This window comes from Chiloscyllium plagiosum, unplaced genomic scaffold, assembly GCF_037043375.1.
Source record: "Chiloscyllium plagiosum isolate Xiang-an unplaced genomic scaffold, Cpla_swu_hap1 HiC_scaffold_28, whole genome shotgun sequence".
In the NCBI taxonomy this organism is placed as follows: domain Eukaryota; kingdom Metazoa; phylum Chordata; class Chondrichthyes; order Orectolobiformes; family Hemiscylliidae; genus Chiloscyllium; species Chiloscyllium plagiosum.
The window spans coordinates 6,026,635-6,043,382 of NW_028270166.1; the positions used below are offsets into that span (position 1 = coordinate 6,026,635).

A 16,748-nucleotide genomic window follows, 5' to 3' on the forward strand; every position below is an offset into this window, starting at 1 on the left:
ACCCGCCCCTCTCCAGGCCCCGCCTCATCAAAATCCAACCCCTTCTCATGTACCGCCTCCTTCCTTAGCCCCTCCCCCTCCCGCTCCCGCCGAAGAGTAAATGCCCAAGTAGTAGGCGGGGTCATCCCCAGGCCACACCCCGCCTATCAGGTTCCGCCTCCTGCCTGTAGCACCCGCCCTTTCGCAACAGGCACCGCCCCACGCCAGGCTCCGCCCTAACATTCCTGGACCCGCCCCCATTACCCGGGCCGCTCTTCCTCACGCTGTGCCCCACCCCCCGGCAGGCCCCGCCCCAGTTCTCGGGCCGGCCCCTCGCTGCCTCCCGCGATGTTTGTGGCGGATGCGGGTAAGATGGCGGCGGTTGGCGCTAGCGGCCCTCAGCAGCAGCAGCAGCAGCCGCCGCAGCCCCAAGCGCAGCCCCCGGCCCAGACGCAGCCCCAGCAGCAGCAGCAACCGCCGCCCCAGTACACGGACGCTTGGTACCTGGCGCTGCTGGGCTTCGCCGAGAACTTCCGCACGGCCAGCCCGCCCAAGATCAAGCTGTGTGTGCACTGCCTGCAGGCCGTCTTCCATTTCAAACCGACGCAGCGCATCGAGGCCCGCACCCACCTCCAGCTCGGCAGCGTCCTCTATCATCACACGAAGAACACCGAACAGGCCCGCTCCCATCTGGAAAAGGCGGTGAGAATCGGGCGGGGAGGTGGTTCTGGTGTGGGCTGAGGCTGGGGCTGGGGCTGGGGCTGGGGTTGGGGTTGGGGTTGGGGTGAGGGTTTGGGGCGAGGGACTGGGCCGGTCTCTGAAATCAGCGTCTGGGACACAGAAGTTTCACGATCGGAGCCACAATATGTTTTGGGGGGGGGGCAATAAAATAATCCAAATAACATAAACATTCTCCTACTCTATTGTGTTGGGCAGCACCAGCAAAGCGAATGAGTTGAGGGGGGAGAGGGGATTTCTCTTCATACAAAAGTTCATGAAAAGAAGGTCCAACATGAAAATTCATATCATTACAATGCAGTAACAGATGCGGCAGTGAACAGATGAAAGGGTTCGTCGTGGTGGAACCAACAAAACACACTTAAAGCATAGCAGATTAAGCAGAATCTGCAAAGTCTTTGTCATCAAAGGGCAGTCACCATTATTATGTAGGCAAGTAACTTGGAAATAGTAATGCTGTTGGAAGGTGAATGTTGTTTTGGGACACTGGAAATAATTGCAAGGAAAACTAATGCGGTGAATTTTGATATGACTTTTTAAAAAAGTTTTAGCCTGGAGAGACAGTAGATTTGTCTTATAAAAACAAATTACAGCCATTGCTGGAATCTGAAATCGAAAGAGAACATGCTGGAAAATCTCAGCAGGTCTGGCAGCATCTGTAAGGAGAGAAAAGAGCTGACGTTTCGAGTCTAACTAACCCTTTGTCAAAGCTTTGTCAAATCTTACAGATGCTGCCAGACCTGCTGAGATTTGTCTTATAGTTCAGTTGGAGATCTTATCTCATCCCTTTATCTTGGTTTTAACTTTTGCTGGTTTTTGTTTTAATATTAGTGAGAAATTAACCTGCAGTGGTGAAAAAAGGCTGAGTTGAGATATGATGCAAGTCAGACTGTCATTCTTCAGATAAAGCTGATTGTTTCTTGTTAGAGTTAAAAATCACAACCCCAGCTGATAGTCCAAGGTTTATTTGGAAGCATTACCTTTCGGAGCGCTGCTCCTTCATCAGATAGCGTTGGAAGAGGATCATAAGACACAGAATTTACAGCAAAAGATTAGTGTTTTGCAACTGAAGTGATATTGTTTAATATATCACTTCAGTTGCATAATACTAATCTTTTGGTATAAGTTCTGTATCTCATGATCCTCTTCCACAGCTACCCGAAGGAGGAGTGCTATTGCTTCCAAATAAACCTGTTGGACTATAACCTGGTGTTGTGTGATCTTTAACTTTGTCCACCCCAATCCAACACCGGCACCTCCATGTTTCTTGTTACACAGACTCCATGTGTTTAGACATGTTTGTGGCTCTATTTTCAAACACTTCAAGCATTTCTACAAAAAAATTTATATCTATTTGCACATGACTGAGTCATACAATTGTACAAACACAAGACAACAAGGCCATTCAGATTATCATGCCATATTGAAAGACTATCCAATTAGTCCCATCCCTTCTTCCCACTGCCCTATCCTCAAAGGTTGGAATATAAATAGAAATTGCAGGAATCAATTCTGCAACCTATTTATTGCAGCAAGATAAACAAAATGAGGCAATCGGGAACAGTAAGAGTCAGAACCAGGAAGTTAACAATTTGTGTTATGAAAGAGAAAAGGCTGGAAGCACTAGCAAGTCAAGCTAATCAATGTACCTCACCGGGATTTTTAATATTGATTCTTACTTTGTTTACTTGTTTGTGGGATGTAGGCTTTGCTCACAGGCCCAGATGTATGTTTATCCCTAGGTGCCTTTGGGAAGGTGGTGATAGACAGTCTACTTAAATATCTACAATGCATTTAGGGACTGTGCTTGCACGTAGTTTGGATTCAGAATTCCAAGACCTTGATGTTATGACAGTAAAGGTGAGGTGCTGTATCCCCAAGTCAGGATGGTGTGTGATGAGAAGGGGAACCTTTGAATGATAATGTTCCATGGGCTAGCTGCTCTTGTTCTTCAAGGTGAGTATGGTTTGGATAGTTTCGCTGAAAGAACATTTGTGAGTTGCTGCAGTGCATCTTGCGGATTGATGACATTTGTGATTTGGTTGTGGTGGGTGAGGTGGCAAGCTTTTTGACAATTGTTGGAATGGCACTCATCCAGAAAATAGTGCATAGAGTCATAATTATACAGCATCGGAAACAGACCCTTCGATGCAATTCATTCGTACTGACTAGATATGGGCGGCACGGTGGCACAGTGGTTAGCACTGCTGCCTCACAGCGCCAGAGACCCGGGTTCAATTCCCGCCTCAGGCGACTAACTGTGTGGAGTTTGCACGTTCTCCCCGTGTCTGCGTGGGTTTCCTCCGGGTGCTCCGGTTTCCTCCCACAGTCCAAAGATGTGCAGGGCCAGGTGAATTGGCTATACTAAATTGCCCGTAGTGTTAGGTAAGGGGTAAATGTAGGGGTATGGGTGGGTTTCGCTTCGGCGGGTCGGTGTGGACTTGTTGGGCCGAAGGGCCTGTTTCCACACTGTAAGTAATCTAATATCCTAAACTGATCTAGACCCATTTGCCAGCATTTGGCCCATATCCCTCGAAACCCTTCCCATTTGTGTGCCCATCCAGATACCTTTTAAATATTGTAATTGTAGCCATCTGCTGCACCACCTCTAGCAGCTCATTCCATACACTCTGCATGAAAAGATTGCCCCTCAGGTCCTTTTTAAATATTTCCGTTCTTCCCTTAAACCTGTGCCTTATATTTTTGGGCTCACTATCCTGGGAAAAAGGTCTTGGCTATTCACCCTTTCCTTGCCCTTCGTGATTTTATAAACCTCTATAAGGTCACGCCTAAGCCTCTGACACGCCAGTGAAAAAAGCCCTAGCATATTCTTTCTCAGACCATGTGGTCACTGCCTTTGTCTATCTTTCTTGTTTTTAAAATGCTGTTGTTTTGATCTTCTCTCGCTCTCTCTCTCTCTTCCCCCCGCCCCCCAAAAAAACAAAAATTCCAAAACAATGCAACAGCACATAAAACAGTAATTGCTGCTCCTGGAATTTGAGGAAATCATCTTCAACATCTAAAATTCCTCAATATAGCAGCAGCTCTTACCTCCACAATGTTTTCCTGTCCTCCATCTTGGATTACCCAGAAAGGATTTACAAGGATGTTGTCAGGGTAGGAGGATTTGAGCTGTAGGGAGAGGCTGAATAGACTGGGGTTAATTTCCCTGAGGCATTGGAGGCTGAGGGGTGACCTTTATAGAGATTTGTAAAACCACGAGAGGCATGGATATGGGAAATAAACAGTCTTTGCCCGGGGTGGGAGAGTCCAGAACTAAAGCTCATAGGTTTAGGTTGAGAGGGAAAAATTTTACAAGGGATCTAAGGGCCAAGTTTTTCACGCAGAGGATGGTGCTTGTATGCAATGAGCTGCCAGAGGAAGTGGTGGAGGCTGGTACAATTACAACATTTTAAAGCACCTGGATAGATGGAAAGGGTTGAGAGAGATATGGGCAAAGTGCTGGCATATGGAACTAGATTAGGCGAGGATATCTGGTCGGCATGGACAAAGTAGACAGAAAGGTCTGTTTCCGTGCAGTACATCTCTACGACTCTAAGACTATATTCAGCCTCTCCCTATAGCTAAATATGATCCAATTCTGGCAACATTCTTGTAAATCTTTTCTGAACCCTTTCAAGTTTAACAACATCCCTCCTATAATAGGGAGACTTTCATAATGATGTACTTTGGTGTGTGCCAAGGACAAAATATATTTTGAATGTCACAGTGTGCTTTTTCATGATATACTTGCTACTAATTCCTTGATCATTTTTGCATTTCTGCTTATTTGATTACAAGTTTTGTTTTTCTACGTAAGTCTTTAAATCAGTGCAGGGCCCAAATTAAAGTCCAATTACGAGAAAAAGTTTGGTTCAGTATTGATTGGTATTTAATGTTCTGTATTTAACCTATTGTTATAATCAACCTGTTCAGAGATGTTATTACGCACCTCTGTTCTTGCTTTATTCAAAATCAGAGTTAACCTGAGCTAAAAGTCATGTTTCAGATCCTAATGCACTTTTTGAAAGAGGTGTTTCTCGTGTTTTGTCCAACATCCGCATCATGACTAAAGGCAAATTAAATGGACAATGATCTTGTGACAGATTAACATATAATGTTTACCTGCATAACCGATGCAATTTTTAAAATGCATTTAGGGATGTGGACTTCACTGGCTTGGCCAGTATTTATTGCCCATCCCTATTTACCCTCAAGAACATGGTGGTGAGTGGCATTCCTGATTGTTAAATCTATTTGCTGTAGGTTCACATACAAAGATGTTAAGGAGCGAGTTCCAGGAATTTGATATGGTGACAATGAAAGAACAGTCATATATATTTCCAAGTCAGGAAGGCAAGTGGCTTGGAGGGGAACTTGCAGGTGCCGGTGTTCCCATATATCTGCTGTTCTTGTTTCTGAAGAAGCTGGTCTTGAGCTTGGAAGACGCTGTGTGATAAGCCTTGGTGAATTTTTGCAGTGCATCTTGTAAATAATACATACTGCTGCTACTGAGCATTAGTGCTAGAAGGAGAGAATGTCTGTGGATGTGGTGCCAATCGCGAGGGCTGCTTTGTTCTGGATGGTGTCAAGCTTCTTTGCTGAGGCTGGATTCATATAGGCAGCTGGGGTGTATTCCATCACACTCTTGAATTTGTCTTGAAATTGGTGGACAGGTTTTGGGTGAGTCGGGGTGAGTTGCTCGCTGCAGGATTCCTAACCTTCAATCTGCTGTTGAAGCTACAGTTTTTAAATGTTAGTATTGATCCGTTTCTGGTCAATAGTAATAACCAGAATGTTGGTTTCAAGCAAATTAACACAATGAAGTACTTTGAAACCTTTCACTTCAGTGAGAAGGTGTTATAGAAATGTAAGTATTGTTTCTAGTGCTTCACTAAAACTGTATGTTCATCATTCTGGAACTGTACTTTGCCAAATTATGGCAGACCTTCATCACAGTCAACGTTCTGAAGCTAGTGGTGTGAAATATTTTCCTAGCTCTTAACCAGTAGCAGGCATGGCTGAGGCAAACTGATATTTTTAAAGTACAGCAAAATGGATAAAAGCCTGGGTGGAAGAGTTGAAACATAGCAGAAGTAAGCAATGAGAGCACAGACCAGGCCCTATACCAATAGTTGTCATTTTACAGGGAATGGAGAAACTAGCTAAGGATTGTGATTCCGATGTTTGGGAGAGGTCTGAGTGGGAATTGAAAAGAAACTTGAATGTATGCTGTCTCATGCTAAAAGGGATGAACTGAATATTTTCTTCTCTGCTGTCTACCTCACAGTATTGCTCACTATTATTATAGCCAGTGGGATACGGTTCTATAGCAGCAATGACCTTCCAATACTATATCGCTGTATGTCAGCTGCGACATTACGCTATTTGACATTGATGGAGTCAGAGTAGAGGAGCAGATTTTAAATAATAACTTCACTGGTGAAAATACGTGAATGGGTATTTCCCTCAGTGAACAATCTGGTGTGGGCACCCTGGCTGGTCTATCTTCCTTCTTCTTATTCTGGAGCAGTGAGATTATTTGTGATATTTCAAAGTGTCTGGTTGAGATTGATGTTTCAGCTAAGGATCAGCTCCTGATCTGAACAGCTCAGTGTTACACTATGCAATATACTTATTTGTTAAGGCCTTGGAGTGGAATTTTTAATTTTATTTCCAGTGTTTCGACAGTGAGTCTATGTTTTGATGTGACCAGAGCTGTATTCACAGGCTCATCAGCAATGTGTAATTTGAATTTATTTTCCATTTGTGGTTATGTGCTGCTTTCAGTTTGTGGTTTAAATGTTCAGATGTAAAGTTGTTGTTAAAACAATACACTGCTTTGTTTGGCTGTTGATGAATATTGCAATGATGCTGGTTACATTGATGTACTGTTGTGACAGCTGCAAGAATGGTCTATCACAGTATGCATATGTGTGCAGTGTGCATCTTCAGAAGTGATAAATGATATCTGTTGTCTGGCAATTAACAATTTGAGTCAAGTCCTCATGTCCATACAATGCATGGTGGAATGGTGCCACCTAGTTACAATCCAGATGCTAGGAGTTCAATATAGTTTTTCAAACTTCTTTATAAGCTTTGTCTCCCAAAAGGGATGATGTTTGATAGCTAAAAGAAATTAGAGCTTTCAAAGTTTTCTTTGTTAAAATTGCAACAACCAAAACAGGTACAATGTCTTACAGTGCACTAATTACTACACTGATTGATTGATTGAAAACTAACGTGTTACCTGCTCCCTAGCTGCTTTTAGATTTGCAATGAGAATTTTTATGCTCTCTTGAGAGAAAACCTTTTCAGGCAAAATATGGAGTGATTTGCAGATTGTATTTTTAAAAAAATAATTGATTTACACTCCAGATGTGGTGTTTCCTTAAAGATTCCAGTTTTGTTGCCCTTGAACTGCTGAGTTCTTGTGTTGATGGTGCTCCTGCACTTAACAAATTCTAATATGTTGATCCAGTGACAAAGAAGGAATGGCATTCTAGTCAAGATTCCCTTTTCAGCCAACACCAGATGTTTATCATTCATCTACTGGTGTTCTTGTGATCTTGCTGTGTGAGAGATTGATGTCATGTCATCAAACTAACAGCAGTTGTATCAGTTGAGAGATGAAGTAGTGCAGGTGGTTAGAGAAGCCAACAGTTCGTTCATGCCACAGAGTGACATTAGAGTGAATGAGCTTGTTAGGCCTTGACCTAATTGGGTATCCAATTTTAAAGCTAGTCATTAAAAATATAAGGAATAAAACAGAGAAAAACCTGAAAATCTACTTTTAAAACTTGCTCTGTCTTTTATTTCTTTACGTCTGTATGTGTGCCTGCCAATGTTTTCAGCAATCCTATTTTTGCTTTTCAATGAGCAGATATTGTATTACCTAGAATTCAACGCAGGAATAATTTAAGGCTTTTGATCCTGGATAAGTGTACAGTAGTGATCTTGTTACGTCCTTTTGGTTTTAGATGAAGTGTTTATTCCATGACTTTGCCCAGCTCCATTTTGAGAACTTTGCACCAATGATGGTTTCATTTTGCATCCCAATTTTAATCATTTGACAATTCACAAGTGTTACAGTGCAGGAGGAGGCCAGTGTGCCATTATGTCTTCACCACCTCTCCAAATGTGCATCAAGACTTAATGCCATTCTTCTGCCTTTTTCCTGTCCCTTTGCACATTGATTATTTAATAGAAACAATGCCACTTGAGCTTCAGTTAAATTAATTAGATTGGTGGCTATTACGCCATAAATTCTTTACCTCTCTCCTCTTTCAGACATTACTTAAAACATAAGCCTTTGACTGCCTGTGCTGATATCTCTTTGTGGATCAGTGTTGAATTTTGTTTAATGCTCGCAGGAAACACTTTGAGGAACTTTTACTGTACTAAAGGTTCTGTGTAAACAAGTTGTTTAATCTATATTTATTCCTATACTTCTGATTTGGTGTTAGAGTCAGGGATTCTGAAGGCCCTGTGGGTAGAGTGAAACTAAATGTTCATGTCAGGTTTGCTCAACTTGTGAACAAACATTAAACAAGATGTGGCTCTGCTGATTGGAATTTAGAAGAATGAGAGGTGATTTCTCGAAGCATATAGGTTTCTTAAGGGGCTTGACAGGGTAAATGCTGAGAGGTTATTTCCCCTCATGAAAATTCTAGGACCGGAGGGCACCATCTCAGAATTAAGGGGTGCCAATTTAAGACAGAGTTAAGGAGGTAGTTCTTTGAGTCATAGAGTCATACAGCACTGAAACTGACCCTTCGATCCAACCAGTCCATGCTGAATATAATCCCAAACTAAACTAGTCTCACCTACCTACACCTGGCCCATATACCTCCAAAGCTTTCCTATTCATGTATCTATTCAAATATATTTTAAATGTTGTAATTGTTTCCGCATTCACCCTTTCTCAGGCTGTTCATTCCACATGCGAACGATCCTCTGTGTAAAAACACTTGCCTCATGTCTTTTTTTAAAAATCTCCTGTCACCTTAAAAATGTGCCTCCTAAACTTGAAATCTATCATCCTGGACAAAAGACAACTCCCATTAACTCAATCTATATCTCTCATTATTTTATTAACTTCTATCAGATCGTCTCTCAACCTCCTCCTATGCTCCAGTGAAAAAATGTCTCAGTCTATCCAGCCTTTCGTTATAACTCAAGCCTTCCATACCCGGCAGCATCCTGGTAAATCTCTTCTGAACCCTCTCCAGCTTGATATCCTTCCTACAACTGGGTGACCAGAACTGGACACAGTATTCCAGAAGAGCCCTCACCAATGTCCTGTACAACCTTAACATGACTTCTCAACTCCTGTACTCAAAGGACTGAGCAATGAAGGCAAGCATGCTGAACCTCTTTTTAACCACCCTGTCTCTGTGTGAAGGAAGCTTCAAAGGATTGTGTACCTGCAATCCGAGGTCCCTCTTTACAACACTACCCAAGGCTCTACTATTAATTGTGTAAGCCCTACTCCAGTTTGTTGAACCAAAATTCAATACGTTGCATTTATCCAGTTTGAGCCGTCTGCCATTTTTCAGCCTGTTGACTGTTTTTGGAACTCCTTGCCACATAGAGTTGTAGCAGGAGAGGCCTTGTGTATACTTAAGGCTGAGATCAATTCTTGATCAGTGGGGGAATCAAGGGTTAGGGGAAAGGGCAGGGAAGTGGATGTGAGGAATGTTGGATCAGCCATGATCCATTTGAATGGAGCAGACTTGATGTGCCTATTCCTGTTCTTATTTCATGTGGTCATAGCCTCTTGAAAGTGGAGTCACAGGTGGATAAGATAGTGAAGAAGGTGTTGGCTATGCTGTCCTTTATTGGTCAGCGTATTATGTACAAGTGTTGGGAGGTTGTACATGTTGTGGCTGTATGGGACATTGGTTAGGCCACTTTTGGAATATTGCGTGCAATTCTGGTCTCCTTCCTATTGGAAGGATGTTGTGAAACTTGAACGAGTTCAGAAAAGATTTACAAGGATGTTGCCAGGGTTGGAGGATTTGAGCTATAGGGAGAGGTTGAATAGGCCAGGGCTTTTTTACCTGGAGCGTCGGAAGCTGAGAGGTGACCTTACAGAAGTCTGTAAAATCATGAGGGCCGTGGATAGCATAAACAAAGTTAAAAATCACACAACACCAGGTTATAATCCAACAGGTTTAATTGGAAGCACACTAGCTTTCGGAGCGACGCTCCTTCATCAGGTGATAGTGGAGGGCTTGATCGTAACAGAATTTATAGCAAAAATTTACAGTGTGATGTAACTGAAATTATACATTGAAACATTGATTGTCTGTTAAGCCTTTCATCTGTTAGAATACAGTGATAGTTTCATTTTTTTCATGTGTAAATCACAAAACCTTTTTTTTAAAGTTGCATTCTCAGGTTAGCTATTAACAATGGTGATAGCTAGACAATATGTTGAAGGTGTTAGCCCCCTGTGTTCTCTGTCTATGACCTGATGTTTAGATTGATTCTAATCTAAAAAGTGAGATAACAGAGTTTTACATAAATTCATGCAGTTTTTAAGCTCAGAGTTCTACATGAATGTATGCAGTTTTTGAGCAAAGTGCAATGTAACTCTGCAAGTACAAATTCACCCCACAAAATGTGTGTGCACGTGGGTCTTTGTCTGTGTGTGTGTGTGTGTGTGTGTGTGTGTCTGTCTGTCTGGGGTGGGGGTTGTGAGTGTGAAAAAGTGTGTGTGTGTGTGTGTGTGTGTGTGTGTGTGTGTGTGTGTGTGTGTGTGTGTGTGTGTGTGTGTGTGTGTGTAGTGAGTGGAGAGTGTCTCAAGTCTGTGAGGGGGTGCATGTGGGAGTGTGTGTGTCTATAAGGGTGTTCCCGGTTCGAATGGTCTGTGGAAGGCATCTTGAAACCTATTGTACAGGGGATCTCCAGCTTCTGTCGCAACACTACGGATTTCTTACAGAAACTCAGCACCCACAGACCAGTCGAACCGGGAACATTCCTCGTCACAATGGACATTTCCGCACTCTACACCAGCATCCCCCACGAGGATGGCATCGCAGCAACAGCCTCAGTACTCAACACCAACAACTGCCAGTCTCCAAACACCATCCTACAACTCATCCGCTTTATCCTCTTTGTTGGGTGAATTTGTACTTGCAGAGTTACGTTGCACTTGGCTCAAAAACTGCATACGTTCATGTAGAACTCTGAGCTCAAAAACTGCGTGAATTTATGTAAAACTCTGCTTTCTCGCTTTTTAGATTAGAATCAATCTAAACATCAGGTCATAATCAGAGAACATGGGGCTAACACCTTCAACATTTTGTCTAGCTATCACCATTGTTAACAGCTAACCCGAGAATGCAACTTTTAAAAAAAGGTTTTGTGATTTACACATGAAAGAAGTGAAACTATCACTGTATTCTAACAGATGAAAGGCTTAACAGACAATCAACGTTTCAATGTATAATTTCAGTTACATCACACTGCAAATTTTTGCTATAAATTCTGTGTTACGATCGAGCCCTCCACTATCACCTGATGAAGGAGCGTCGCTCCGAAAGCTAGTGTGCTTCCAATTAAACCTGTTGGACTATAACCTGGTGTTGTGTGATTTTTAACTTTGTACACCCCAGTCCAACATTGTACTGAGCCTTAGGTTCAATAATATAAACTTTCTGTAATGAGGAAGGTTATTTAACCTATCATGTCCGTACTGAATCTTCAAAAGACAGATGGATTTTAATCCCACAGATTGTCCAGAACCTTGTAAATTCCTCGTCCTCAAATGTCTACCCAACCCTCTTCGAGAATTATTTTGGAAGCAGATTTCGCTCATGTTTTGGAGAAACCTTTCCTGATTCGGAGTAAACATTTTCTCCTTACCTCTGTTTTGGAACTTCTGCCACTGATTTTAACTCCTTGCTTGGTTATTAACGCACTCAACAAGAAGGTTGTATTTCTCTACTCAGTCTGTCAAAGCTTCATGTCTTGAAAACATTGGGTCACGCCTTGACCTTGTGTGTTTTGATGAGATCATCCTACCTCTTCCAACCTCTGCTCGTGTTTGAAGCTCATTCCTGCTAACAACCCACAGGAAAGTTTGTAATGTCCAGAATTTCTAGCTCTTGGATCAAGATGAAACCGTTATGATTGTTCTAGTGTGCAGTGTCTGTTAAAAACCAAGTTGGAGTGCAGGCCATCAGCAGGGCTGTAAAATAATCTAAGGTTGAAATGCCAAGTTCCAGGATCTAAATTTTTAAATAAGGAGATAAATTGGGAAATAATGATTCAGAAGTAACAAGTTTAGATTTTTCAATTGATGTTGATAATGGAGAAGAGAAATGATTTAAGATGAATAGAATTATTTGTGGAGATGGGTTTGGTACTCATGATTTTAACTCAGTTTAACATAATAAAAGTGACTAATTGACTTTTTTTCACTTTCTTTCAGTGGTTAATATCCCAACAAGTATCCTTTTATTGTAAACACAAAGTACATGTCAGCATCTACCAGCAAATTTCAGCGGTTTGTATAAAGCATAAGATTCTTTCATAATGATTCTCCTGTTTTGCTTTTTCGCTGATCAACTGTTGATATTTTCTGAATGTGATGATTTAACAGGTAGTTTAAGTATTACAGTGCAGTGTGATGTGCTGTCTATTGGTGCTCATGATCCACAGAATACACTCTGTATACAGTGAACGCTCTGGTTATTTGATGGGATTACCCCAGCTATGGCTATCTGAATACCCACATATATCTAATTGAATCTGAAACCTGTACAAACAACAGAGTGACAAATGTTCATGAACAAATCTTGCCATTTTATTGTACAGAATTTGAGTACTGCTGATAAAATGTATTTTGTTGAAGCTTTTGGACTAGCCTTCATCAGGACAATTTGCAAGTATATCAGTTTAAGAGGAAAAGAACATTTATACTGTACGAGAGGCGAATGTTGATTTATTGGCAAGTGGACTCCAGTAGGCACGTGCCATGGAGAATGCCACTGCCAAGCTTTGTTTAAATTTAAAGCAGGCAAGTTGAATCAAATAGGTCAAGGCATTACCCTGGGAAATGAATCACATAATAGCTGTCACTTTTTTCTTGAGTTCAAACAATAACAATGTGTGCAAGTATTCATTCAGACTGTACTGAACAAGGAGCTGACAATTAATACATGTCTTCCGGTACACACAGGTGCGCTACATTTTGAGCCCAACCCGCAATCTTAAATTGGTTGTCAGCATAATTCTTCGCACACTCCAGATTATTTAACAAATGTCCGATTGTGGAATCACATCTAACGTTGGTCAGTGTTGTTTTGAGTTTTACAATTGCTTGTTAGTTGGGTACAGTCAGTACCTCACATGTTGTGAACAACTGAAGAGATATGCTGTTTGTTACAATCTGCCAATCTATGGGGCATATGGCTAATATAGCACTGAAATTGCGTACTACATTACTCGTGAGATATCACAGAATGTCTACTTGGCTTGATGGCAGCATTCTGTTAATTGAAAATACCACTCATGTTGTTACTGTATAGCAGCAGCATGAAGCGACTAGCTTCACTTGTTGCTTAAAGCTTTGAGGTACCTTACCCTTCCAGATAGTTGAAGGTGGACTGGACACTTCAGGACCAGAAATGACAGCCTTAGGCCTATTCATGGGTTTGAATAATATATGGAAAGAAATAGTCTCAAGTTCTCAGTTCGCCAGTTCAGTTTTATGAAATGACCGTATCCTCTGCAGTATTAACTTTTAGTAGAAAATGTTATTTCTTTCTAAGACTTTGTGCTCTCGTTTTTAAAATTTCATTTGGTAAACTGCTTTCCGTTTCTTTGTGCTTGTTTCGATGTATCCTGCCACGTGTCCTTCCTGATTTATAGAGTATCTGATCTGTTCTCAGGCCACACTATTCAAGTGCTTCATTTGTCATGTTCCTTTTGCTATCCTAATCAGGAGATCTCCAGCAATACCACTGTTTCTGGACTCACCTAAAGATTTATCTCTGCCCATTTTTATCCCTCAATTACATATGATATCAACATGCCTGTGTACATTAGTTGTACCCAGCACTACTTATCCATGACTTGTCCAGACTGTTGAATTGCCCAAGTTGACACACAGCTCATTCAATATGAATGAAAAATTTATCTGGTAAAAACACTTGGAAGAAACCAGTGTTTTTGTCCTAACTCTAAAAACCATGTTCTATAGATGTATTCATTTTCCTTCCTGATCTCATTCTCAGACTAAAACAGGTAGTTTGCATTCTGTTTAATTCTAATTTAAGCTTTCTTTCCATTATAAAGATTACCTATGTTCACTTCTGCAGCACTGCTCATCTCTGCCCTCCCTTAGTTAATCTAATGCTAAAATTCTTGTTGGTACATTTTGTCCCTAGCATTGGTAATTTCAATGCTTTCTTGGCCTTCCTCTCACTTGATTTATTATAGTCATGTGTATCTAAGTACAGTGAAAAGCTTTGTTTTGTAAGCAGTACAGATAGATCATAGCAAACAAGGACATACAGATTATGGGGCGCTTAGACCGAGTGAGGCATACAAGGTTACAGCTGCACACACGGTGCACAAAGCAAGATCAACATTATTTGAAGTTAGAGAGGTCCATTCAGCAGTCTAATAAGAGCAGGGAAGAAGCTTTTCTTGAACTGTTAGTCAGTGTGTTCAAGCTTGAGATTGGAAGAGAGCATTACCAGGGTGGGAGGGGTCTTTGATGTTGGCAGCCTTTCCATAGCAACGAGAACTGTACTGTTCATAACTGTCTCATCCAAACTAATGCTGTCTAGTAGATCACGTTCATCCATTGCCCATCTTCAGTGACTTAACACTGACACTTAGTTCCCCATTGCCTTTAATTTAAAACATGAACCATCTGGTATAAATTCTTTCACTGTTATCTGTCCCAATCTCTGTAACCTCCATCCCTCCACAATTATTCCTTCCTCTGACGCTGTCAAACAGCCTCCCTTCCACTCTTCAATTCACAAACATGTCCTCAGTTACCCAAACCCATAGTCTGAAATTCCTTCTCTAAATGGCTCAATCTCTGCACCTTCTTACCATTCTTTAAAATTGTCCTTAAAACCAATCCCTTCACCTAAACTGTTGGTGACTTATCCTTTTAGTTTGGCAGTTAACAGGAGCTTCCAGCCAGCAGGTCTATTCTTCCATTGTGGCCATCCTGCAGGCCTTTTCCTGCCAGCATGGACAGCTGGATTGAAGTAAACTTACGCTGAAGCAAATTGCAGTGTCTCAAATCTGTTCATTTCAGGCAGCAGTATTGGAGGCACCAGCAGAGGAAAGATTAATGATTTGGTTCTGACATGCACGTAAACTGAATTTTTTGCAGCCCGTAGTCATTGACCTATTGTGGTGTTTAAATTTTCTTTTTTAGTTGCTCCTAAGAGTTGGACAAAAACGTGCTGAATTGCTGAAATGTCAATGACCTGCTTTCTTTGAGATTGCGCAACAGACAGATTTTTGAAGAAAACACACGCAGCAGAATGTTGTACTGTTCTTGCATTTGTTCTTACTCTTCTTGTCCTTTCAGTTAAAGATGCTATCTTTTTGGAGTAATGAAGAGAGGGATTAGAATTGCTATGTATTCCACCTGTTTGCAAATGGTTAGCCCTTGACCTGAATGTATTAGATTCCACAGTTTGAAGATATCAAATTTGAAGCAGCCAGTCTTTTGTCAGAGTTATATTGCCACCAGGTAAGCTTTTTGATTTTCATTCAAGTTTTGGAAATCAATTCTCTTTCAATTTCCTACAATCTGTACTGCAGGGATATGTACATGTCTCAACACTTCATAAGGAGAGTAAGCTTGATCAAATGTGCAATCTGAATCAAATAAAATGCTGTTTACAATTTGAGATGGTACCGACAGGGTCGAATTTAATAGGTAGAGTTGGAAAGGGGTTGTCCTGTTTTCTCTGACATGTTACCACTAATGATAATGTTTACTTTTTAAAAAGTCTCATTTTGAGTTTTGATGTAATCAAAGTTGATGAAAGAATTTTTAAAAAACTATATTAAGCTTTAACTTTTTCTGAAAAAGTATAAAATTCAGAATGCCGTCTAGCGTGTGAAGCTCCAATGTATGTGGATTTTTGCTGGGGGTTTGGCCAGTGGGCAACATACTATGCATTTTCAGGGGTTGGGATCTGGAGCCAATGCAGGAAATTATGGCTGAGTTATCTGAACCTCTGTTGTAGGGGCGATTTAGCATCTTTGAAGTTGCCACATGTGCTGACTTAAAAAGAAGTTAGGTGAAACTTTCCAATTTGGATTTCAAAAGGCTGAACCATACTTAACAAATCTTATTGAATAGGAAATGGAGAACAGATTTGCTAAATGGGAAGGAAAATAAAGTGGGTATATGTACAAGGTCCTTATCGAGCCTTTTACAATCTGGGAGATTTAGAGAAGATTATGGGTCTTTTTGAAAGTAGGTGTGACAAGTTGCATTGAAATTTGGTTAGAAGGGGGCAAATCAAAATTGAGTAGCTAGACAATGGAAGGTTGGGGGGGTGTGGGGTGGTGGAGGTCAGTGTGAAAGAGAAATTGATGTCCAGAGTTCTGCTCCAGGAGCTACTTCTGTTCATTGTATCAGACCAAAAAAAACTTCCATGGAAGAGAGCTAAAATGAAATGGATTTAAAAGTGGCAAGTGAAATGTAACATCCCCAAGTGTGCTTTGACACATTTTGGTTAAAAATGACAAAACTGTTGATACTTTAAAATGATTTGGAGTGGTGGAGGGACAGATGAATTTGCAGATACGGGTTCATAGAATATTAAAGACAGCTCCTTTGTTTATGGAGCCTATAGGAAAACAAAAACTAATTAAATTCTAGATTTTATTGCAAGAGCTGGCATAGAATTAAAGTCCAAGTGATTTAAACCTTAAGGAAGGCTCAGTTCGAGAACTCTGTGGCAATGGACTGATGGATATTGTGACTTTAAAGAGGGTCCAGCATGGACTTGTTAGAATTCTGTTTGCTTTGAGAA

General features: G+C 41.1%; 1 protein-coding gene across 2 annotated transcripts in view; it reads left to right on the forward strand.

Annotated features, from left to right (window-relative positions):
- The first annotated feature begins 327 nt into the window (after nt 1-327).
- mau2 (MAU2 sister chromatid cohesion factor) overlaps nt 328-16,748 on the forward strand; it is a 65,878-nt gene continuing 49,457 nt past the window's right edge. Inside the window, exons 1-3 of one of the 2 annotated variants that reach the window (XM_087975927.1) lie at nt 328-681; nt 12,158-12,175; nt 15,386-15,451. In XM_087975927.1, coding sequence (XP_087832053.1) covers nt 328-681; nt 12,158-12,175; nt 15,386-15,451 — 438 coding nt within the window. Of the gene's footprint in view, nt 682-12,157; nt 12,176-12,234; nt 13,450-15,385; nt 15,452-16,748 lie in introns of those variants that run through there. The other variant, XM_087975928.1, reaches the window with a different exon arrangement.